Source organism: Miscanthus floridulus, chromosome 1 (assembly GCF_019320115.1).
Source record: "Miscanthus floridulus cultivar M001 chromosome 1, ASM1932011v1, whole genome shotgun sequence".
NCBI classification, from domain to species: Eukaryota; Viridiplantae; Streptophyta; class Magnoliopsida; order Poales; family Poaceae; genus Miscanthus; species Miscanthus floridulus.
In genome coordinates, this window is record NC_089580.1 from 76,273,673 (window position 1) to 76,297,433 (window position 23,761).

General features: G+C 49.0%; 1 protein-coding gene across 1 annotated transcript; it reads left to right on the forward strand.

The window, feature by feature from the left end:
- The first annotated feature begins 11,730 nt into the window (after nucleotides 1–11,730).
- Nucleotides 11,731–12,174, forward strand: LOC136458984 (uncharacterized). The gene has a single exon (XM_066458884.1). It carries the CDS (start codon nucleotides 11,731–11,733, stop codon nucleotides 12,172–12,174), a length of 444 nt encoding a protein of 147 aa, XP_066314981.1.
- The last annotated feature ends 11,587 nt before the right edge of the window (nucleotides 12,175–23,761 follow it).

The following is a 23,761-nucleotide window of genomic DNA, read 5'->3' on the forward strand; positions in this document are numbered from 1 at the left end:
TTTATGTGATCAAGAAATCTCTTAAAAATTATATAGGAATGAACAGGGGATCTGATGCAGCAACTCTATGTCTTGTATTACTATTTTTTAGGACAGGAGATTGTTAATGGGTCTGTCTCCGTGGCCAGTGACTGATGGTTTGCTTAACCATCAGTCATGTTCTATGGTGTATTTTGTGATGTTCACATGATATACATGTAATGTTCCGTAATACATGATGTTTTATAATGTTGTGATGTTCACGTAGTATTAATGTAACGTTCTATAATGTTTTTTACGATGTTCAAGTGATACACATGTGGTGTTCAGTTATGTTCTTTGATGTATTTTAATATTTTGTGATGTTCTCAGGCGGCTGCTAAAATATATGTGATGTTCTGTAATGTATTTTATAATATTACGTGATGCATTTTGTGATGTTCTGGCAATATACATGTGACGTTATGTGAAAATTGACTGATAAGAAAACAAAATATCAGACAACTGCATTTGAGTAAAACTCATTGTTAATTACTCTAAACTCATCTCAAGACACTCATCTTTCCTCCTCTCAGTCACCACCATGCCCAAGCACCTAGGGCACCATCTCACTTCTGATGTAGCTATGTTCGCCAACAATCAAATAGCACTCCTTCATTTATCTTTTTCGCCCATTAAACCTGCAAGATCACTATTTGAGTGGCCCTCCCTGCCTCAAACTAAAATGAAAAAAAAAAAACAGATCATTTTTGGGTTACAATAATTATTAGCAATCAAACATACCCATTGCAACAGGTGTGCCGGTCACCTCGATAAATCTATAAATCAGCATACAGAGCAGCTGGAATCAACAGATTAAATCCATCCATTCCAACAACTGACCAAAGCAATCTGGTGACTGTTGATCTACAGCAGGTGTTATGGTGGGCCGAGTCTACTAGCGCCGCAAGCGAGGCCATGGCTGAGAAGGCCCAAACGGCGACGCGCACGGCGCGCACAACTCTGCATGGTGACCGCACTCAGGGCGGCTTCAGCTCCTCAAGTCTAGGATCTTAGATTTGGATTTGTTAGTCAATTTGGATTTGTTAGTTAGTTAGTGATTTGTGGAGAGTTGGCTATAAAGCCTAAACACTTTGTTAATGTGAGATTCAGCTAGAGATTGAGTCAATCTCTCCCGCTCCCTTGTGTCCTCGTTCTCTCGCTCGCTTGTGTTCGACGACGGCCGCCAGGACGACGTCGCACCCACGCCGCTGCCATGAACCCAAACCTCGCCCACCTACATTCCATGACTACTATCTCAGAGGGAGTAGCAGCGATCCCAACAATTTGGTATCGATGTCAGGCCCGATGTCTGGGAGTTCCTCCGCCGCCATTCCTCCGATTCCCGCTGCCATTCCTTCATCCACCACCGGGCCAACCACCACCACCGCTCCACCCATCACCACCATGACTCCGACCTCGGGCATCTCTTCGTCGCCCTTGGACGCCCTCACCACGGCCATCTATGGCCTCCAATGCTAGATGGGGCAGTTCACCACCCGGCTATCCGCAGTCAAAGGGCGCGCCCCGCTTGTCTAGGGCGGTCCCTCCAACCAGTCCTACGGCCCACCGAGCTCCGGCGGTCCATCACCCACACCGTCCTCACTCCCCTATGGTCTGCCCAGATACGGGGGCGTTCCGGCTGCGCCATCCGCCGCCTCTATGGTGGTTCACTCTGAGGCGGCCACCCACCAGCCGGCGCGCTCCTCCCCAGTGCCTATTATGGAGATCTCATTCCCACACTCCCCATCACCTCTGCCCATCTTCAATGCGCCGCCAGTGCCACCGGCGCCCTACGAGGGCCATGCAGATGCCCTCGGCGTTCCCCGTTTCCAGAAGCTATCCTTCTCGATGTTTGACAGCAAGGACGACCCCCTGGTCTGGCTGAACAAGTGCAAGCACTTCTTCCGGGTGCAGCGCACACCTAAATGGGACAAAGTCTGACTTGTCTCATTCCACATGAACGGGGTGGCACAACACTGGTACTACATGCTTGAGCACGATGCCAGCGATGTCGGCGCCATATCTTGGACCCTCTTCAAGGCCCTGTGTCAACCAATGCTTCGGGCCGGCGCTCGGCACCAACCACCTCTTCGACCTGGAACACCTACCTTTCTGTGGCACCAACCACCTCTTTGACCTAGAATGCTTCGGGCCGCTGTCTCCGGTACAGTAGGTCTTGGTCTTCACCGGTGGACTGTCGGACCCCATCCACACTGACATTGAGCTCTAGGGCCTAAGGGATCTTTAGCGAGCCATGGGATTGGCCCGCACCTATGAACGCCATGCTGCTGCTCTACCCGGGGCAACTCTAGCCTAGCCCCCACACCCTCCACCATGTGCACAGCCGCTGCCCCTCCCGGCCATGACATCACCTCCGACGCAGTAGCTGACACTCATGGTGAATGCCCTGGTGCCACCACGTCTGTTCCGCCGCCTGTCACCAACTGAGATGGTGGATCATCGGCGCCAAGGCCTATGCTACAAATGTGATGAGCAGTATGTTCGTGGGCACAAGTGACGATGCCTGTTCTATCTAGAGGTCACCAACTTCAACGACAGCGAGCCCCTAATGCCTGAGGAAGAGCAGGCCCAAGATCTAGCCTAGGATGAATTATCGCCGCTGATCTCGTAGCACACAATTGCTGGCATCCGCACCGAAGACACCATGTAGCTCTACATCACCAACCACAACTATGAGCTCATGGCCCTCCTCGACTCGGTCTCGACCCTCAATTTCATTAGTATGATAGCCGCTCGCCGTGTCGGCCTACACTTCCACGACAGCCAGGGCGCCCACGTCATGGTCGCCAATGGTGATCACGTCACGTGCCATGGCCTGGCCCGCGACGTCGCCATCTGCATCGATGAAGAACATTTCACCATCGACTGCTACGCCATCCCCCTTGACTGCTATGATGTCATCCTCAGCGTCAAGTAACTGCGCACCCTCGGCCCTATTTTATGGGATTTCGACAACCTCTACATGGCCTTCTGGCACCACGGCAAATGCATCCTATGGAAGGGGATTGGCTCCATGTGCACCGACATCCCCCATTGGCTGTTTGCACGCCGTCCGCAGCACAGAGCCTGTCCTCCTCGATCACCTCCTAGATTCATTCACTGACATCTTCGAGCCTCCAACAGGGCTCTGCCGCCATGCGATTGTGATAATCGGATCCACCGGCTACCAAACAATGCGCCGGTGGCAGTCCGCCCATACCGATATCCCCAACTCTAGAAGGATGAGCTAGAGGCGCAATGTACATCGATGCTCGAGCAAGGGATCATTCAGCCAAGCAACTCCCTGTTCTCCACGCCAGTCCTCCTCGTCAAGAAGCCCGACACGATGTGGCGCTTTTGTGTGAACTACCACGCGCTCAATGACAACACGGTGAAGAATAAATTCCCAATCCTGGTGGTGGAAGAGCTCATCGATGAATTGCACAGCGCATGCTTCTTCACCAAGCTCGACTTGTACGCTGGCTTCCATCAAGTGTGCGTCTATCCTGACAATGTGGAGAAAATGGCGTTCTGGACGCATCACATGCACTTTGAGTTCGTGATGCCATTCGGACTCACCAACGCGCCGATGACGTTCCAAAGCTTGATGAACGTGGTGCTCCGGACGTTCCTCCGTAAGTGCGTCCTCATGTTTTTATGACATATTAATCTACAGTGCCTCCTGGTCCGAGCACCTCCAACACCTGCACACCGTCTTCTCTATCCTCCGCGAGCATCAGCTATGGATCAAGTGCTCCAAGTGCGCCTTCAGCACCACCTCTGTGGCCTATCTTGGCCATGTCATCTCAGCATTGAGGGTGGCCATGGATGGGGACAAGGTAGAGGCCATGGCCTCCTAGCCACAACCCACCTCGGTGTGGGGCCTATGCAGCTTCCTCGGGCTCACTGGGTACTACCAATGCTTCATCAAGAACTTTGGCACTGTGGCGGCCCTCCTCACCTAGCTGCTGCACAAGGAGGGCTTCCGCTGGATGGACGAGACCACTGTGGCCTTCACCATGCTTAAGGAGGTGCTCTCCATTGCCCTAGTGCTCCATCTACCCGACTTCACCAAGCCCTTCATGGTGGACTACTATGCCTCTAGGACCGGCTTCGGCGCCGTCCTACATCAAGGCGTCGGACCGCTGGCATTCTATAGCAAGCCCTTTGCCGCCCAGCACTTGGAGGTGGTGGCATATGAGCGTGAGCTCATTGGGCTGGTACAAGCGGTGCACCATTGGTGGACCTATCTATGGGGCCATCGATTCATCATCCGCACCAACCATTACGCGCTGAAGTACATGCTCGATCAACGCCTCTCGATGGTCCCCCAGCACCAATGGATAAGCAAGTTGTTTGGCTTCGATTTCATGGTGGAGTATCGATCGAGCTGCTTGAACACCATGGTAGACGCTCTCTCACACCGCGGGCCCGAAGAGGCGAGCCTGGCCACGCTCTCTGCACTGATGTTCTGCCTCTATGATGAGCTACGCGCTGAGCTTCAAGAGGACACCAGCTACACCGCCTTCGCGACACCATCACCGCCACTCGTGGTGTGCCCTGGAACGTCGAGGATGGCCTCATCCTGTTGACACCAGAATTTGGTTTGTCTGAAGCGGCTGAATGTTATCATCTCATCACCTCAAAGAGAAGCTCTAACAACAAAGGTGACAATGATCGGAAGCAGAAGAGATGCGTCAGACTCCATAGAAGGGAGAGATTGGAGTCTGAGTTATCTTAAATTAGGACGTTTTTGTTTGCTTTTCTAAATCTCGTAGTCAGTCTTCTTGGACCAGGACTCGTAGTCAAGCCTCGAGTATAAATATTGAACCCCAGCTATTGTAATGGACATCTCTCATTGATAAACCAAAACAAGTACCTCTACTTTTTGGCTCAGGCCACCCCCTTAGGAGTAGGAGTAGAGTAGATTTTCAATGAGTTCTTTGGGCAAGCAGGGCTACATCGGATGACCTGACCTCTGGCTTGTTTGTGAGTATACATCATGACTTATATTATTACTTGCAAGGATGCAACAGACGATTGATCTCTTGTGAGTCGCGGTATAAGTTAGTTATCGACCTCTATTGTTATTTGTAAGGCTGCAACAGACGACTAATCTCTTACAAATTGCAGTATAGGTTAGTTATCAATTTGTATCAACCTTTACAAGGCTGCAATAGACGACTGATCTCTTGTAAACATTGGTATTAATCAAAGTGATCGATATTGTGTTAAATAGTTTACTATTTAATACAATATCACCAATTGCCCGATCTAGATTGAGATTCGTTGGTCTTATCTATTTTGATCTATCGTCTGCTGATTACTATCACAGTTGAATTCAATTCTTGACATTAGATCCTATTTTGATGACTAATCTATCTCAATCTTGATCGTACATGGTGGGTGTTTAAAGTCATGTTCTATTAAGAGATAGATTCATTGATCGTCAGTATCCGGTATGACTCCGCTATCAATGTTGCATCAGTTGACTCGACCTGTTGATAGCATGTTAGATTAGATGTTGTCGGTTAATAGATCTATCTGTTAAGAAGAGCATGGCGTTAGCCACCTGCTATGTCCCCATCAGCTATTTAGCCTATGGCTTGAGCTTCCATGTGCATAACATGCTTTCATGATTCCTTTGCGATATAAGTAGATCTATCGACCGCTAGTCTCTGATCTAGGGTCTTACTATCAATGTTGCATCAGACGACTCGACTTATTGATGGAACAATAGATTGAGTCTACTTTTTTGTAGATTTATTTGTATCCAATGGATGAGTGATCGTATGACGTGCGACACGATCACTGGAATCAGTTGTTTTAGTCGATAGCCTGCTTTGTTGAGGATGTGTTAGCTATTTATATACTTTTACTTGTTTTTGTCTTGGTTAAAAGCTGGTATGTCTCTCACATGTATGCTTACACGCCTATCTTTACACCTCTTACATGTTTTCAAGATCATCGGCTAAGTTCGATCCATGTAACTAAGTAAATAATAATTGTCAATATGCTTGTTTTGCTTACATTACATCATAAACATGCTGAATATCGACTCTCTAGTCGATAGCCTTATCCTGCTGGCCATTTGGCCGTATATTTGGAACTGTCTGGACAAACACCGGCATGTTCCACTTTAAATTACTGATCAACTTTCTCTCATTGTCAATTGAAGTGTCAAATTGACTGGCACACCCTCGGTCATGACCATCCTGTCTGGCGCCCTTCCTAAGTTTGGTGAGAGATCGGGATCTGCTCCGCGTGGTTTCTCTCGGCTTGCTCGTGTCAGTGGCTCCTCATCGGTTTTTGCCGTCGACACAGATTGGCATGCCCAGTGGAACCACAATCGTCAATATGAACAATGAAGCGATCCTCAAGGTCAACCTTGAAGACCTTCCTAATGACCAGAAGGCACTCATTAATCAAGCGGCAGAGGAATTCAGAGAAAGTGCCTGCTGTCTTATAGCAGGATGTGCGATTCAGTCGTCCAGAAGACTCCCCTACCAAGCATCTCCTACATGGTCAAAGTGAAGATGTTGAAGCAAGGACTACTGCTCATTTGGTCCACAAGACTGTTCATGAAGCCTTTACAAACCACAATAAGGTGTTGGCCAACATGATTGGCAATGTTTTGAAAGAAATCTTCTTTGGAGTGCCAGTTGATCAAGTTGGGCCAGCATACTCTAATGGCTTTGATCCTTCGGCTATGGTAAGCAACATACCTGGTTCTAGTCAGCAGTCGAATGGTGGGTAGTTCTAGCAGCCACTAATACAACAGCCTCCAGGAGGATAGGCTCAAGATCAGACCCTGCAAACAGCAGGGGGGCAAGGTCAGGCCCTTCCAACAGTAGGAGGGCAAGCTTAGATGACAAGGGGGCAGCCACCAGCACAGCAGTCGCCAAGTGCCCCTGTCACGCAAATGAATCGGCAGTCCACTAGACAAAACCAAGTTTATTCAGTCCAGCAGTCAACCTCTCCAGCTATTCAGCAGGTTGCGCAATGTTCGGCATAGGGAAGATTTAGTACTTCCTATCAAATGCCTCAGTCAGCCCATAAAATTGCTCCATCAGTGCAAAGGATCATCAGGAATGTTGATCCTAACTACTTTAATAGTCAATTGAAAGGATATGCAGCTCGCAACGCTCAGATCGACTATCTAGATGGATATCACCTGGTTTCTGATGCTAGCATGTATGAACTCATGCCACATCCTGGGTATCAGAATCCTTATAGTTATAATGCTTAGTAACTCCAGTAGTCTTCGGCTCAGAATCAACAAGTCCATGTAAAAGGATCTCAAGCTTAGGCTCAAGGGCAGCTGAGACAAGAAGTTGTCGGCATGGATGCTAAAGAGTTTGTCAACTGAATAACTGCAATGATGCAAAGCCAGTTCGGTCTAAAGCCTAAAGGACAGGTTGGCTCTTACCAGCTAATGAGGACATCACTCCTTCAGATGTACCCGCTGATCCTCCAACCGTCATGCAAGGTCCAATGACCCGGGCTCGAATGCGTCAACTCAATTTAGAGGTGAGCTCGTTCTTAAGCGATTCTTTTCATACTTTTGAGAATAGACTACTACCTAATGATGTTATCTTGCTTAGGAACATTGGAGAGGGTCATGAAGGACTTAGAGGATGTGGTGGAGGCGATGATGACCAGCAAGGACGTCCAATAGAAACTGGAGTCCTGATCCAACATGATTTCAAGTCTGCCTCGGCCTCTAGGACCAGTCTGCCTTAAATTGGTCACCCAAGACGCATCCGGACTCTGTTTTTGACGATCCACATATGGATGGAAAGCTAATTTGATAAGGAAGCCAATACAAGTAATCTCACATCAAAAGCTATTTGGAATCAACAGGAATCGTTGAAACAAGTCAGCGTCTAGAATCTACCAGGGTGCTGCGACACCGTCTTTTGCTCTATTGGACCGTGTATCGTGTTTGGGCCCATTAGGGGGCGTGTCCAGGGTAGGCGACGACCCTAAGACCTTTATAATCATATGTCGCCGCCACTATTAGGTTTTGGGTTTTTCTTAGATTAATCTGTCAAGAACAGTTTCGCCGTTCATCGGTTTGTGAGACCCAACTTCGTGAGATTAATCATTCATCTACAATTTATTTGCTTTCTTTCTTGTTCTTGCTTGTGTTCTTCGTTGCGCAGGTAGGGATTAGACTTCTTGGTGAGGTCAACCGGATCCGTGTCTTGGTTGATAACTAGAGGAGTTGTGGTGCTAAGATTGCAGGGTTCGATCTTTCGATCTGAAGCTGGATCGATGTGTCATTCTCCGCCACAACGATAGTTACCTCTACCTGACGGAAGATCAGGATCTCCGTCCCCATTACCAGCACCCATACCTAGCCTGGTATGATATTGTGCAACTCCCACCATGCTATATAGTCCTAGGTTTCTCCAAATTCACCGGGGTAGATGAGAAGACAACCATGGAGCATATTAGCCGCTATCTTGTTCAGCTTGGAGAGGCATCTGTTGAGGAGTCACATAAAGTTAGATTCTTCCCCTTATCCCTATCTGGACCGGCCTTCAGTTGGTTTTCATCGCTACAACCAAACTCAATCACTAGGTGGGCCGATCTGGAGAACAAGTTCCCTGCATATTTCTACAGTGGGATGGGTGAGAAGAAGATTACAGACTTGATGAGCATGAGGTAGAAGAACAATGAGTCCGGCTCTAAGTTTGTCTAAAGATTCAGAGAAGTAAGGAGCCATTGCTACTCATTAAATCTGTCTGATGGCCAATTGGCTAAATTAGCCCTTCAGGGGATGTCTCCATTAATCAAAGAGAAATTTGATGGCCAGGAGTTTGAAAGCTTGGCCATTTAGTTTAGAGAGTGTCTGCCTTTGAAAGTCAGCACCAGACCCTATGCAAAGAGAAGTATTTGAAGGGTATTGCTGCTATGACTGATCCCTATGATGCAAACTCTGATGGAGATGATCTAGAAGTCACGATCGCCAAATGGACATGGGGCAAGGCTCCTATATCTTGTCCATGGGTGAAGGAGTCAAAAAACACCTATGACTTCGATGTTAAGAAAGCAGACTGGATCTTTGACTTGCTACTAGAAAAGAAGCAGTTGAGATTACCTGCAAACCATGTGATCCCTTCGGCTAAAGAATTAAAAGGAAAGAAGTACTGCAAGTTCCACAATGCTACTAACCATAGTACCAACGAGTGTAGAATCTTCTGCTTCCACATTTAGAAGGTCATCGAGCAAGGGAAGATCAAGTTTGAGCCAGCTAAGAAACCGACGATGGACATAGATAAGCATCCTTTCCTATGGGTGCACATGGTAGAGTTCCCGTTGGCTAAAGGGAATACGAAGGTCTTGACGTCGTCTAAGGCCAAAGAAGATGGGTCAGTTGACCCCAAGGTTCAAATATCAGCTAATGAGTATGAAGAAGCTAAAAAGCAACGCGATCAACAAAAGAGTCGATATGAGCAAGGTGAAACATCCAAAGCTGGTGCTATGCGTCCTCATGTGACTTCTAGGATCTTATTGAACAAGTGGTAGAACTAGAAAGAGAAGGACTATCAGCGCTGGCTCAAAGAAGAAGAATATGAGCGCTGATGCGAAGAAGAAAGGTATGAAAGAGAACAAGTTGAACTACATTGGAATTGTCCTTTGTTCTAACATTGCTGGAACGAAGGTTTGAAATTGCCTACAAGACATAACTGCCTAGAGTACGGTAATCAATATTCAAAGTTTAGGCAATCTTAAGACAACTGCTAGTCCATTCATGAACGTTTGAGTTTTTAATCTAACAACATGGATCGGAGCATAAAAATGAAGGAGTTCATAATCGGCTAGGCAAGCGTACATATGATCAGAATTGGGTCGATCATGATAAAGAAAAAGAGTATGTTTAGCAAGAGGACCAATGGTGTCTAGGAGGTCTGACAAGGAGCCAGAAAAGAAGAGTTTAGCGCTAGAGGAATAGAGAATTAGAAGTTCAGAAGTATAGCAAACCTCAGACATGGCGCGTCAAGCAAGCGGCCGACAAGGGTATGCCATCGGCTAATATTAATTTGGTGTCCACCCAACCTACGGAGCTTGAAGCATCTTTAGGATATGAACAAGGGAAACACAAGTGCCTTCATAGCGAAATAGTGAAGGAAGACATCATTAAAGTCAGCAATGAACGTCAACAACTGATCCAAGTAGTCAGCTTTAAAAATGTGTCTTAATGGATTCCCCAATCGATGATACTGAAGGGAAGTTAGGACAGGGGTTTATGTCGGCCGATTTACTAGAAAAAGTCGATATTGGACCTGGTGATAGGCCCAGGACGACGTATGTAGGTGCTAAATTAGATCATGAGTATAAGCAAGAATTAATAAATCTTTTGAAAGAATATCGAGAATGTTTTGCTTGGGAGCATTACGAGATGCCTGATCTTAGTCGATCGATCGTAGAACATCGGCTACCTATCCAAGATGGATATCGACCGTTTAAACAGGCCCCAAGAAGATTTAAACCCGAGTTACTTGAAGATATCAAGAAAGAGATTACAAGGTTGTATGAGGACAAGTTTATTTGACAGTGTTGATATGCGGATTGGATTTTGAATATAGTCCCCGTGCTCAAGAAGAATGGCAAACTAAGAGTTTGCATTGACTTTAGGGACTTAAACAAAGCCACACCAATGGACAGTTATCCAATGTCGGTAGCTGATCTATTAGTAGATGCAGCATTAGGGCACAAGGTTATTAGCTTCATGGATGGCAACGCATGATATAATCAGATTTTTATGGCCGAAGAAGATATCCCTAAGACTGCTTTCAGATGTCCCAGAGCCATTGGTTTATATGAGTGGATAGTTATGACTTTTGGCCTAAAAAATACCAATGCAACCTATCAGCGAGCCATGAATTGTATCTTTCATAAGTTGATCGGCATGATAGTTGAGATCTACATCGACGATGTGGTTGTGAAATCCAAGAGTTACAAAGAACACGTAGCTGATCTGTGGGAGACTCTAGAATGCACGAGGAAGCATGGACTTAAGATGAACCCAAACAAATGTGCTTTTGAGGTATTAGCTAGAGAATTCTTGGGTTTCATGGTGCACGAAAGAGGGATTAAAGTTGGGCAGAAAAGTATGAAGGCTATCGATGAAGCAGTCCCACCAACAAATAAAACCCAACTACAATCTTTGATCGGCAAGATTAATTTCATTAGGAGATTCATCTCAAATCTATCAGAAAGGATGTTGCCATTCTCCCCCTTGCTAAAGTTGAAAGCCAATCAAGAATTTAAATGGGCAGCGTACAACAAAAGGCATTCGACGAGATTAAAGAGTATATGAAGTCTCCACCAGTGTTAGTCACTCCACAGCGTGGTAAGCCCTTTAAATTGTACATGTCGGCTGATAACCATACAATTGGATTGGCCTTAATACAAGAGTTTGAAGGGAAGGAACGGGTTATTTTCTATCTAAGTAGAAAGCTTTTGGACCCAGAAACAAGGTATTCTCTCATGAAAAAGTTGTGCTTGTGCCTATATTTCTCATGCACCAAATTATGACATTATTTGCTATCGGTCGAGTGTACTATGGTATCTAAGGCCAACATGATCAAGCATCTATTGTCGATGCCAATTCTGAATGGGAGAGTAGGAAAGTGGATTCTGGCATTGTCTGAGTTTGACCTAAGATATGAATCAGCCAGAGCAGTCAAAGGATAGATAATGGCCGACTTTGTGACTCATCATCATGGACCTAGTATTGGTTATGTGGAGACGATGCCTTGGACTTTATTCTTTGATGGCTCGCCGTGCAAGCAGGGTGGTGGTATTGGCATCGTTATCATTTCGCCCCAAGGATTGAGTTTTGAATTTGCATATACTATCAAGCCAATGACGACCAATAATCAAGCTGAATATGAGGCTATCCTTAATGGGCTTCAACTTCTTCAAGAAGTAAAGGTTGGTGCAATTGAAATCTTTGTAGATTCTCAGTTGGTGATTAATCAATTGAGCTGCCTGTACGAGTGTAAAGATGATATCTTGAGAGGTTACTATGAGAAATGTCGAAGTTTTATCGACGAATTCCCTATGGTCACCATCAGGCATATCCCAAGAGCTCAGAATCAAGAAGCTAACCGGCTAGCTCAAAGTGCTTTTGGTTATTGACAAATTCAAGAGATCCTTAGCAACGAGGTCATTGCCGATGATTGTAGGGAAGATATAATGAACTATCTTAGGAATCCATCACAGAAGGTCTCTAGGAAGCTCAGGTATAAATCGATCAAATACATACTGCTGGATGAGCAGCTATACTATAAGACGATCAATGGGGTGTTACTCAGATGCCTGAGTCAAGAAGATGCTAAGGTCCTCATGGGTGAGGACCATGAAGCAGTTTGCGGGGCTCATCAGTCGGCTTATAAAATGAAATGGATTATTCGAAGATTAGGGTATTTTTGGCCGACGATGTTGGAAGATTGTTTTGAGTATTATAAAGGATGTCAGGATTGCCAAAGATTTGGTAATGTTCAAAGATCACCAGCATCAGTCATGAATCTTATAATCAAGCCATGGCCGTTCAGAGGTTGGGGAATTAACATAATTGGCCAAATTTATCCACCATCCAGCAAAGGCCATAAGTTCATAGTGATAGCGACGGATTAGTTTACCAAGTGGGTTGAAACAATCTCACTAAAGATGGTGATGTCCCAAAAACATGATTGACTTTGTCTAGGAGCATATCATTTATCAGTTTAGGATCCCTCAGACCATCTGTCGGTGCGAAAAGTGACCAACACGTAAATATTTGTAGTTTTGCCGTACGTTGTGATCGGATGTGGCATAGCACTCAATGACATAGGGTTTATACTAGTTCAAGCAATGTGACCTTCGTCCAGTTTGAGTCGGTCACTCAAAGTTTGCTATGGGGTTACAAACGAGAGGGAGTAAGATGGGAGGTATCAGAGGTCCGGTCAGAGTCTGGACCGAAGGGCCAAGAGTGACGGGAGCTCCGACGTGTGCTAAGTGTTCGAGCGTATGCTTTGTTGGGCCTTAGAGTTCTAGAGCCAAGTAGAGTGAATCAGAATGATTCGTGTGTTGTCTGTCGGAGTCGTTCAAATCGATCGTCCTTCGAATCCTTTCTTTTGGAGAGAGCGCATCCCCTTTTATAGATGAAGGGGACGGCTTTACAAGAGAGAGTGTGCGAGAAAGAGTGTGTGTGTGCTACCCAGTCTTGTTGCCCACACCATCGGGTACAAGGTGGTTTGTTGGTGCCCATAACACTATTGATGTTCAGATGCATGTGGTAGGCTCTATCGTCTTCTTCTGGTATGGCAGATGTCGGCGACTACCATACTATAGGATAAATGTTGGCGCCCACAACATTGTTCATGTTCTGACATGTCTAGAAGGTTGCGGTGCATCCTTTTGACATGGCCTGATAGTACTATCTTGTAGGTGTGCAGGGTATGGTCCTTGATATTGCAGTTGACTGGAGCGCTCCTCCTTACTTGTTGTGTCCATTTCCTGGGTCTTCACCGAGCAGGCGTCCCTAGTCAGTCGTTTCCTAGTCGGCTCTGGCCTCCTGGTTGGAGAAGAGCTATAAGTAGAGGTTCAATGTACTCCTGATCAGAGAAGTGAGTCAGAGTCAAAGGCGAGCGTCGTCCCTTCCTGGCCAGGCCTTCCGGTCGAAGAGGCGGGCCAGAGTCGGAGGTGAGCGTCGGTCCTCCTTTGGCTAGGCCTTCTAGTCAGAGAGACAGGCCACAGTTGGAAGTGAGCATCATCCTCTCTTTGGCAAGGCCTTCTAGTTGGAGAGGCAGGCCGGAGTCAGAACCGAGCGTGGTTCCTCCTTGGCTAGGCCTTCTGGTCGGAGAGGCGGGCTAGAGTCAGAAGCGAACATCGTCCTCTCTTTGGCCAGGCCTTCTGGTTGGAGAGGCAGGCCGAAGTTGGAAGCGAGTGTCGTCCTCTCTTTGGCCAGGCCTTCCGGTCGGAGAGGTGGGCTAGAGTTGAAAGTGAGCGAGGCAGGCTAGAGTCAGAAGCGAGTACGGTTCCTTCTTGGCCAGGCCTTTCGATCGGAGACTGGATCAAACTTTTGGCCTATCGTTAGGTTTTTGGGCCGGCCTAGGAGTTGCGCATCGTTCGCAACATTGTCTGCTGGGCCGAGCTTTTGCTAGGAAGCAGGTCCATGAGGGACCTGGGTTTATGAACCCAACAGGAGCCCCTGAGCCCCCGGGCGATTCAGGTAGAATCATCTAGGGGATTTTTGTCTTGATGGTGGGTGCGCGCGAGCGCAGTCGCGGGTGTAGCCCCTGAGCCCCGAGCGATTCGGGTAGAATTGTCTGGGGGGGTTTCGTCTTTGCAGTGGAGGAATTCTTCATTTTGACAGCGGGTGCACGCGAGCGCACCCGTGGGTGTAGCCCCCAAACCTACATCTGACCGATGAGTCTGTTGGAGGCTAAGCATCTTTGGTTCTGTTTCCTGGGGCCGCAGACTGTCGTTCGAGGTGTTTTCCCATGTTCGTCCCCCCTCCCCCCGCGACCTACGCGGTCGCTTGATTTCCTAAGTCGATGTTAGGTGACCTGAGCCCCTAAGCCCTGTTAGGCTCAGTAGGGGTTGGTCTAGTTCCGTGCGTTACCTTGTCCTTGGTTTCCACAATCGGAGGGGCTGAGCTAACATTGCTTGCCTCAATGGCTCGAGCGATGTGCTCGGTGAGCTCGCTAACGGGCATGTTCGAGTGGAATATGGGTCTGTCATTCATGATGGGGTTAGCATAGCCCTCATGTGGCATTCCACTACTCCTTAACCCATGTCCTAGTAGATGCCTGGGTCATTCCAGAGACCGACTCAGGTGGCCCGCTGGCCCCTCCTCGATGGAGATTCTATGGGCATGGCTCGAGGTTAGGATCGAACAAGAAGGTTGAGATGACCCTGTCTGCTTTCAAGCAGATTAGGCAAGGGCCACTAGGGCTCATCTGCATTTTCTCCTCTGGCTCTGTTTGACACGAGGTGGCCTGGAGCCCTTCTGGTCGGTCATTACTCATGTTGAACGAGGCAACTACCACTTCATGACACAACACGAAGCGTTGTGATGCATTAGTTGCATATGCGATGCTTTGGATGTATGGGATGAATGAATGATCATATGAATAAATGTGTGAATTCATGTATGAGAATGGATGAATGAATGACCATGCATCAGAAAAAATAAAGTAAGAGGGATTGGTAGAGTTACCTTAATGACCCGAGTGATAGGCCTGAGGAGTTTTTATCGGATATGTCTGAATGGGATCTGCGTTCATCGTTCATGATGGAGTTAGCGTGGCCCACATGGGACATCCCTTTGCTCCTTACCTATCTCTCGGTGTTCACCTGAGCCATCCAATTGACTCAGGAAGCTTGTTGGTCTCTCCTAGGCGGAGATCCCCTTGTTGGGCCCTTCCAGGTCCTACCTAGGAAGGTGGAGGGCCACCTATGCGCGGTTGCACCTTGTTTCCCACGCTCGGCATGTGGTAGTGTTGGGCCATGCCCAGGCCATGTCCTATCTAACCAGGCATCATCTCATTGAGCAAGGTGCATCCCATCGGTCAGGACGCATCCCATCGCATTCCATCCGCATTGAATGGGGGAAGGGAGATGGGTTTTTGCCCCAATCCTTCGCCTTTCCCCAACTGCTACACCTCCTCCTTAAATAGGGGAAGGGAGAGGGCTTTCATCCTATTCCTTCACCTATTCTCCAACTGCTGCCTCTCCTCCTTCTTCCTTCTCGCCCAGTGCGTTCGTGTGTCGCGGCGGTTCCTAAGTGAGGGAGAGGAGAAACTCATAGATCTATTTGTGAGTCCAAAGCAAGATGTCGATCTGGAGGCCATCCAATGTGGATGAGACAGTGCTAGCCACCTTTGCCGAGAAGGGGTTGCTGTCGCTGAAGGAGGTGGTGCACTGGAGGGCTCTGGTGGGGGAGGCTTTCCCACAACCATGGGCCTACGAGGTCGTCTCCTTCCTCGCCTTCCATGAGCATGGGCTAGGGTACCCCACACACTAGTTCCTATGTGGGCTCCTCAATGAGCGGGGCCTAGAGCTGTAGCACCTTAATCTGACTGGGGTGCTGCACATCTCTAGATTCATCACCATGTGCGAGGCCTTCCTCGAGATGGAGCCGCACGTGGACTTCTTCTGGCAGATCTTCACCGGGTGAGCCTTGTTGGAGGGGAAGTCATCCAGGATCGTGCTGGTTGGTGGCTTTGCCCTACAGAAGAAGCCGAGTTCATCAGGCTCCTACCCCGCGTACACCCCCTGTGACTCCAATCAGGGGTGGCATAGGGAGTGGTTCCACATAAGGAACCTGGTGGAGGCACCGTTCCCGCCCTTCACTGGAAGGAGACCAAAGAGGCAGGAGAGCTGGTCGTGGGGCCCTTCTAGCCGGCAGAACAAGCTGGAGATCATTGGGGTGGAGCTCCAGAAGTTGTTGCAGCATGGCCTCGATGGGGTATGGGTGTTCCACACCTTCTTCCACCGTTGGGTCGCCCCATTGGCAGAAAGGACATGGTCGATGTGGCTATACTCTAGCTCAATGGACCCCTACCATGTGTTACCGGTGGAGTTGGTGAAGGACGAAGTCTAGAGCCGACTCGATCGGGTGCTGCAACTGAAGGCCCGGGAGACCCTTGAAGGGAAGCCCAAACCTCTCCATGCCAGGAAGTTGCCCAATCTGGTACATTCTCCATTCCTTATTACGTGTCCCTTTCGATCTTGCTCTCCTATAATTTGACTTCGAGTCATCCATTTCGTAGGGACTCACCGGTATTAAATCCCGGCCGCACCTTCTGAAGGGGCCAGAGGGCGTGGCTCGGCAAGCCACCCTAAAGGAGGCGGTAGATGGTAGGAAGAAGAAGAGAGCTAAGAAGGCTCAGAGGAAGCACAAGAAGGAGTAGGACATCACTCGATGCATGTGGGACAAGGAAAATAGGAGCTACATCGAGGTGAAGCTTGAGTCAGAGGACCCCACGGAGATGGGTGATGATGTGATCTCCTTTGAGGATGAGGGAGCCCGGGAGGTTGTCGTGACCTCGATGGAGCGTCGTGAGCCTATGGCTACATCCACCATCGGTGGGTGGGAGGTAGACAGGCATGGCGACGTTCCCACACCAAGGAAGCTTGCCACAATCTCAAACGCCATTGGCTAGCGGGAGGCAAAGCGGATGCGGTCGCCGCACCCTTCAGAGGTGTTGCCGGCCTTGTCCCCACCTGCTCCGGGTGCGGCGGGGTAGGCCAGGCGAACGAAGGATCGGGCTCGCACCCGCGTATAATCAGGGCCAGCGCCGATCTATGACCCACAATAGGGGGATGCCTCACCAGCTGCTCCGGTCGGCGCGCCTCAAGCTGGCGGTCGCGGTGATGCGTGGGCCAATCAGGAGTTGACCGGGTTGACTCCCCCCTTGGTAGAAGTGAGGGGGCACGGCTCACGACCTGCGAGCGGCACTCATCCGGTGGGCCTATTGCCAGCGAGTTGGGGCTTCAGAGCCCTACCGCTTGTGTCCCGGTATGCTTTCTTTGTTTTTTTTTGATCTGGTAGCCCTTGTCTTCGCCGGTCGAGCCGGTAGCCGATGCCGCCGGGCAGCCACAATAGAATGTAAAGTAGAAACAGCAATATGTATAAGGGATAAGTTTGTGGGGGAGTCCCCATGTAAACATTTTCATATCCATGAATACATTGACTTCGTTTTGTGATGGAATCACTTTGTGAGGGGAAGCTTGTCCCATCCGTTCCTTATTTTTACCCTAGCATAGCTTTGTTTTTTATTCTTTTCTTTTTCACGCCTACCCGTTTGAACCGTAGGCTGCAACCTTAACAACCCGAGCGTGGCCTGCAAGGCTCAACTGCTCATAACCATAGGTCATGGCAGGGTGTGATCGGTCGGAATGTTTAAAGCAAAGTTACGTAAGGTAATTAAAGGAATGGACTACCCTTTTGTTTGGGTAAAAAAGGTATTTATAAATATGATAGTAAAAAAGAGAGGTGGTATCACACCCCCGTGGAGCCCCTAAGTGACCCAGGCCGAGAGTGTTTAGGCCAGGGTGCTTGTAGGAGCAAGCGTTGAATGAAAGAAAGCGGTAAGACCGAATTTTTAGGGAAAGAAACGATGTAATTGTTTGATGTCCCAAGTGTTGGTGAGAACATCGCTATTGTCGTCCTTTAGTTGGTAGGTGCCCAGTTGGATCACTTCGGTCACCGTATAGGGTCCTTCCCATGGTGGAGAGAGTTTGTGTTTCTCCTTGGTTGATTGAGTCTTTTGAAGCACAAGGTCTCCGACCTCGAGGATCCTTCCTCTGATTTTGCTCTCATGGTTCATGCGGAGTGAAGCGACCCCGATTTCCACGAAGGGAAATCCACAGCGTCAGAGTGTAATAAGACCGTTGTAGATCATATTACCCAAATTCCAGTTGGATATCACATCCATACAACGATAATATCAGAGTACAAATGGTGCGGAATTACATAAATTATTACATCGCCGCATTTGTGGAATCAAAAGTAGCATTCATTCAGAATAGCTTGAAGATAAGATTACCAAACTTGAGCGTAGGAACGAATCCCTCAACCATCAAACTCCTCGGAGCTATACTCCTCAGCAGAACCTGTATGCCAAAATTTATCAGTACGATTTGTACTAGCCACTCCCAACCCTATGAGCATTGCTTTATGGAAATTGGATGCAAGTTGGATATAGTCAAAAGGAACCTATAAGGCAGGGGTTTCCTATGCATTTAGCATATCAAGTATATATAAAAGTATAGTCAAGTTTTAACACCATTCCCACACACATTCAACCCCATTTCCATTCCAGAGCCAGGTTTCGATCCTAGGATCGATACACCACCATCTCCACACCATCACCATACCACACTCATACCATCACTCAGTCGACAGGCCAACTCCCTCTCGGCACTGTCTCAAGGCCCGTAGCCCCTAGCTATGGCCGACACTCTCTCACGGGGGAAGAAAGAGAAGGACTCATCTCACTATCGAGTTTAAGCGAAACCTAGGAAAGGTCCATAGCCGACAAGTCGGCACATGTATCGATCGATCAACCATACACTCTGCAAAGGTTTTACGTAACCACAAGATCCGCCTTCTTCGCTGACCATCATCAACTGGGCTGATACCGGCCGCTTGCTAGCCTAGGATAATGCCACTCTACCATTCAGCCCTGGTACACCCCAAGTCTAGTCTAGGGTGGCTGAAACTGTGAGTCATGAGCCGGGTCCATAAGGTCTCCATGAAGTCTTGGAAGGGTGTGGGGGAATCCTCCACGCCCCGTACCTCCTTACACTATCCGCTATCAACCTAGCAGTAGTGACAATATCTTACCAAGTAGTCCGATCGTCCTGCACCATATAGGGCGAGTGGTACGTAAGGCTTCCCGGTGAATCTGAGTACTAGTAAGTCCTTAGGGATGACTAAGCCAGAATGTCTTCATCAGGGTTTCCATTTATCGTGCCACCACAACACCTCCATCCCGAGCTCCTCCCATCACAGGTTCACACCCAGGACCACCTCGTATACCATTTACCCACCATAGGTATCCATTTCCAGGGGTGCCCAGGTAGCACCCCATGGCAAGACTTGCCCCAGGCTCATCGTATACTCCAACTTGATCAACTCAACCCTCACCCTCCACACACCCAAGTCACACACGCAGCACTCTCCCCATAGTCCAGATAACACCAGTTTCCACCACGCCTTAATGTAGTATAAGCGTAGTAGAAGTGTAAGCAATGAATTATAGCAGTAAGCGTGTGTCTAGCCTATTAGCAGGGTATGCAGGGGTATGGTTGCGTCAAGGTAAAGGCCATCAAATAAGCATACTACCATGCAAGTCCTATCATAGTATGATTATAACAGTAAAGTAAAGCAATAACAGCTCTATATTTGCCATGCGTAATAGGTGCTACGAGATTGGGTGGGATGTGGCACCTTCAGTGTAGTCATCTCCGTACTCCTCATGGTACTCACGATCCTCGTCTGTCTGGTTCTCCTCCGAGTCTACAAATGATCACATTATAGTCGCGTTAGCGACGTCTATAGAATAGCACAAAGAAGCAATGAAAATTCAAAAGAGCCAAATGCACTCAAACATGGGTTCATTGCATAGAGCTCGATTTTAGATGAATATTGGTCTTGGTTTCATATTTTTCTGAGGTCATATGAATTAGTTATGAATTTCCGAAGATTAAATCATCTCTGAAAATGGAAAAAGGCTGAATTAATCCTGGGCTGACATGTGTCACGCAGTGACTGGTCCACATGGCATGCTGATGTCAGCATGACATCATCATCTTGGTTCCGAGCTGATAGGTGGGGTCCAGCTGACGTCAGCAACGTCATCAGTTCTGATAGGTGGGTCCAGGGGCTCTTGGGTCACTGACATGTGGGTCCGATCAAAAGTCAATGTCAAGTCAATGGGCGAGTCAACGGTCAACGGTCAGGGTCATTGACGTGTGGGGCCACGGCTACTGATGTTAGCAGCTAATGTCATCGTGACATCAGCATGATGTCACCCCGGCTGTGTTGGCTTCTGACGTGTGGGTCCCGCGTGACGTTAGTGTGACATCACCATCTGACATGTGGGGCCAGAGTGTCTGTGCCACTAACATGTGGGGCTAGGTCAATAGTCAACATTGACCAGTCAATGGACAACATGGACTGGGTCTCATACGGGCTTCGGTGGGCTTCGGGTTGGGCCGGGCCGGGCCGGACACGTGGCAAGCTGTGGCGCTGCCATGTCATAGCCACATGCCTCCATTAGGCCATGGTCCTCGACTCGTGGGCATGAGCGTGGCTCATGGTAGACCAAGACACGTTGGTCCATGGACAGTAGACAGGTCTACGGTGGACCGAGTCCACCCTTCTTCTCTCAGGCGTGGTCCATGTGCACCGGGTGCAGGCGTGTGCGGGGCGGTGAGGAAGAAATCCTCTGTTTCCTCCCCGGCGTGCTCTTGCCGATGGCGAGCTCACTGGTGAGCCTTCACGGCGGCGCTAGTGTCCAATTGAGAAGGGGAAAACTCCCCCACGCCATGGTGACTGCGACGGTGGGGTTGGGGCGATGGTTAGGGCTTCCTAGGGCTCTAGCCACGGCGAACGGCGGATCGGCATGGCGGTGCTCGTCGACGAGTCACAAACAGGGCGAAGTGGTGGCTGGGAGCTTGCTTGGTGGGGCGCGTGAGCTTCCCGTGGCTCCAGTGAACAGGGCGGACGAGTCAAGGAAGCTCCAGGCGCTCCTAGCGGTGGCGGTGCACGGCGGGACTCCGGCCAAGGTCCGATGCTCGTGGACGGAGCGCTGTGGTTGGCTAATGGGGTTACGGTCTACACGGCTATCATCTAGACTTCATAGTGATGCTCTACGGCTACATCCTAGCCCAGCGAGGCGGCCGGATGCGTGTGCGGTGGCCGCGCCATGACGGCGGCGTTGCGAGCGCGGCGAGTGCGTGCATAGCGATGATGTCCAGGGGCTAGGAGATGGTCGCGGGTGTGCGCGTGAGTGGGTTGTGCTTGTGTACCCGGAGGCCAAGGACGGCCTTGGCCTATGCGCTCATGGTGTGGAGCACCATGGCCAGAGGAGCGAGGTCCGGTGGCGAGCAGGGGAAGAATCGGGGGGCTCACCGTTGGTGTCGTGGGAGATAGGATGGTGACGCAGTGGCGGGTTGCGGCTGTGTTGCTCTAGAAGCAGCGCAGTGTAGTGCAGCATCGTGGCGTCGTCTCCTGCTCCCGCAACACCTGCGGCATCACATGGCTTCGGCACTCCCCCTTCTTCTTCCTCTTCTCCCTCTGCTCTCTTGGCTTGGGTGCGCAGTGGACGGCCACCAAGGTGGCGGTAGGGTGATGGGACAAGCTCTAGGGCACCCGGGGCCGAGGCTTTTGTAGCCGAGCTCGGCCATGGAGCTCGGTGATTGGCGGCTGGAGATTGAGGGGGGATCAGAGGCGTGTGCATCTCATCCAACGGTGGCGTGAGGTTGCGTGAGCGCGGCGCAAGGGGGAGCAAGGCCATGCCCCAGGAGTGACCCCCTGGCCCGCTCCTACCACCGCTGTCAGTCCTTGGTCGCGCGGGCGATTGAGCGTGGGCATGAGGAAGATGAATAGGAGGGTTGACAGGTGGGATCCGGTGGGCAGCGGCAGCAGGCGAAGTGGACGGGCGTGTGGGCATGAGCAGCGTGCTAGGCCAGCTCATGGGCCGCGCGCATGTGCTGGGAAGATGGGAAGGGGTTGGCAGGCCAGTTGGGCTGGCTGGCTGGTGTGGTGGGGCTGGCTCGGCCGTGAAGCCGAGCAGGCCTGGGCCACAACGAGGCTTCCTCCTTTCTTTTCTTTTTCTGTTTTTCTTTTCTTCTCCTTTGTTTGAATTCAAATTTGGTTTTGGAATTTGAATTCAAAATTGGTGCACCAGATTCAATGGAGTTTTAGATATGAGGCCCACAACATTCTTATATAAATATTAGGATATTTAGCTATTTTGTATAACAAAAATAGGTGTGGTTTTGTTATACAAAAATAGAATTAGTTTTTCTCTTTAAACCTTTATTCTTTGGTTTGAGTATTAATTATTTTATGGTTTATTACTTTATTGGAGTTGTTAAGCATATCATAACTCAAATGGAAATCCAAATCACATTTTGAATTGACAATGTATGCTATGTTTCATTTGTCAGTACTTAAATAAACATGATATCAAATGACATGCCATGCTCATGAAATTGTCTAGTTGGGTTATTTCTAATGCATCACTTAGGGTTGGCTCCTACAATGTCATTCATCATCACATGGGGTTTTTAAGAAAAATTTTGTAGTTGGTATTTTTAGTGTATGGATTTTTGGGTTGTTACATGGAGAGTCTGTTGGTAGCGAGCGGAGCAGATGATGGTCATCTCATAGGCATCCTCGAGCAGGTCGACTATGTCTTGTTGAGCCTCCATGGCTCAGTCACGGTCGAAGGCCTTCACTCTTGGAGCGTTGTGGTTGAGGTCGGTGGGCAGCACTGCTTTAGCTCCATAGGCTTGAAGAAGGGTGTGAACCCAATGGATTGGTTTGGGGTCATTCTCAGGCTCTAGAGGATCATTGGGACCTCTACAACCCATCGCCCGGCATACTTGTTGAGTCGGTCGAAGATGCATGGCTTAAGTCCTTGGAGGACCAAGCCATTGGCACGCTCGACCTGACCATTAGTATGTGGATGTCTAACCGAGGGCCAGTCAATCCTGATGTCGTATCCATCATTGAAGTCTAGGAACTTCTTCCTAGTGAAGTTAGTCCTGTGGTCAGTGATGATACATTTCAGAACGTCGAACCGATAGATGATGTCGAGGAAGAACTTGACTGCCTCTTCCAAGCGGATGTTGGTGATGGGCTTGGCCTCTATCCACTTGGTAAATTTGTTGACCACCACAAGCAAGTGAGTGAAGCTGCCTAGGCCCTTTTTGAGGGGTCCTACCATGTTGAGCGATCCATTGTGCTTCAATCCTTTTGGGTGGGAGCACTTCCACGATGAGGTAGGTGAGTAGCGGCGCTCGCTAGTCGGCTTGATCGAGTGCCAACATGGCAACATCGGTGGGCGATGTCATCACGAAGACACTGGGGTCAGAGCCCCCGAGTGCCAGGTCAGCATCAGGGTGTGTCGAGATCAGACCTTCTAGGATGCGGGCAGACAGTTCATGAAGGTCATTGATGAAGACCCCGTCCAGAGACAGAACCCGCCTGGCGGCCAATTTT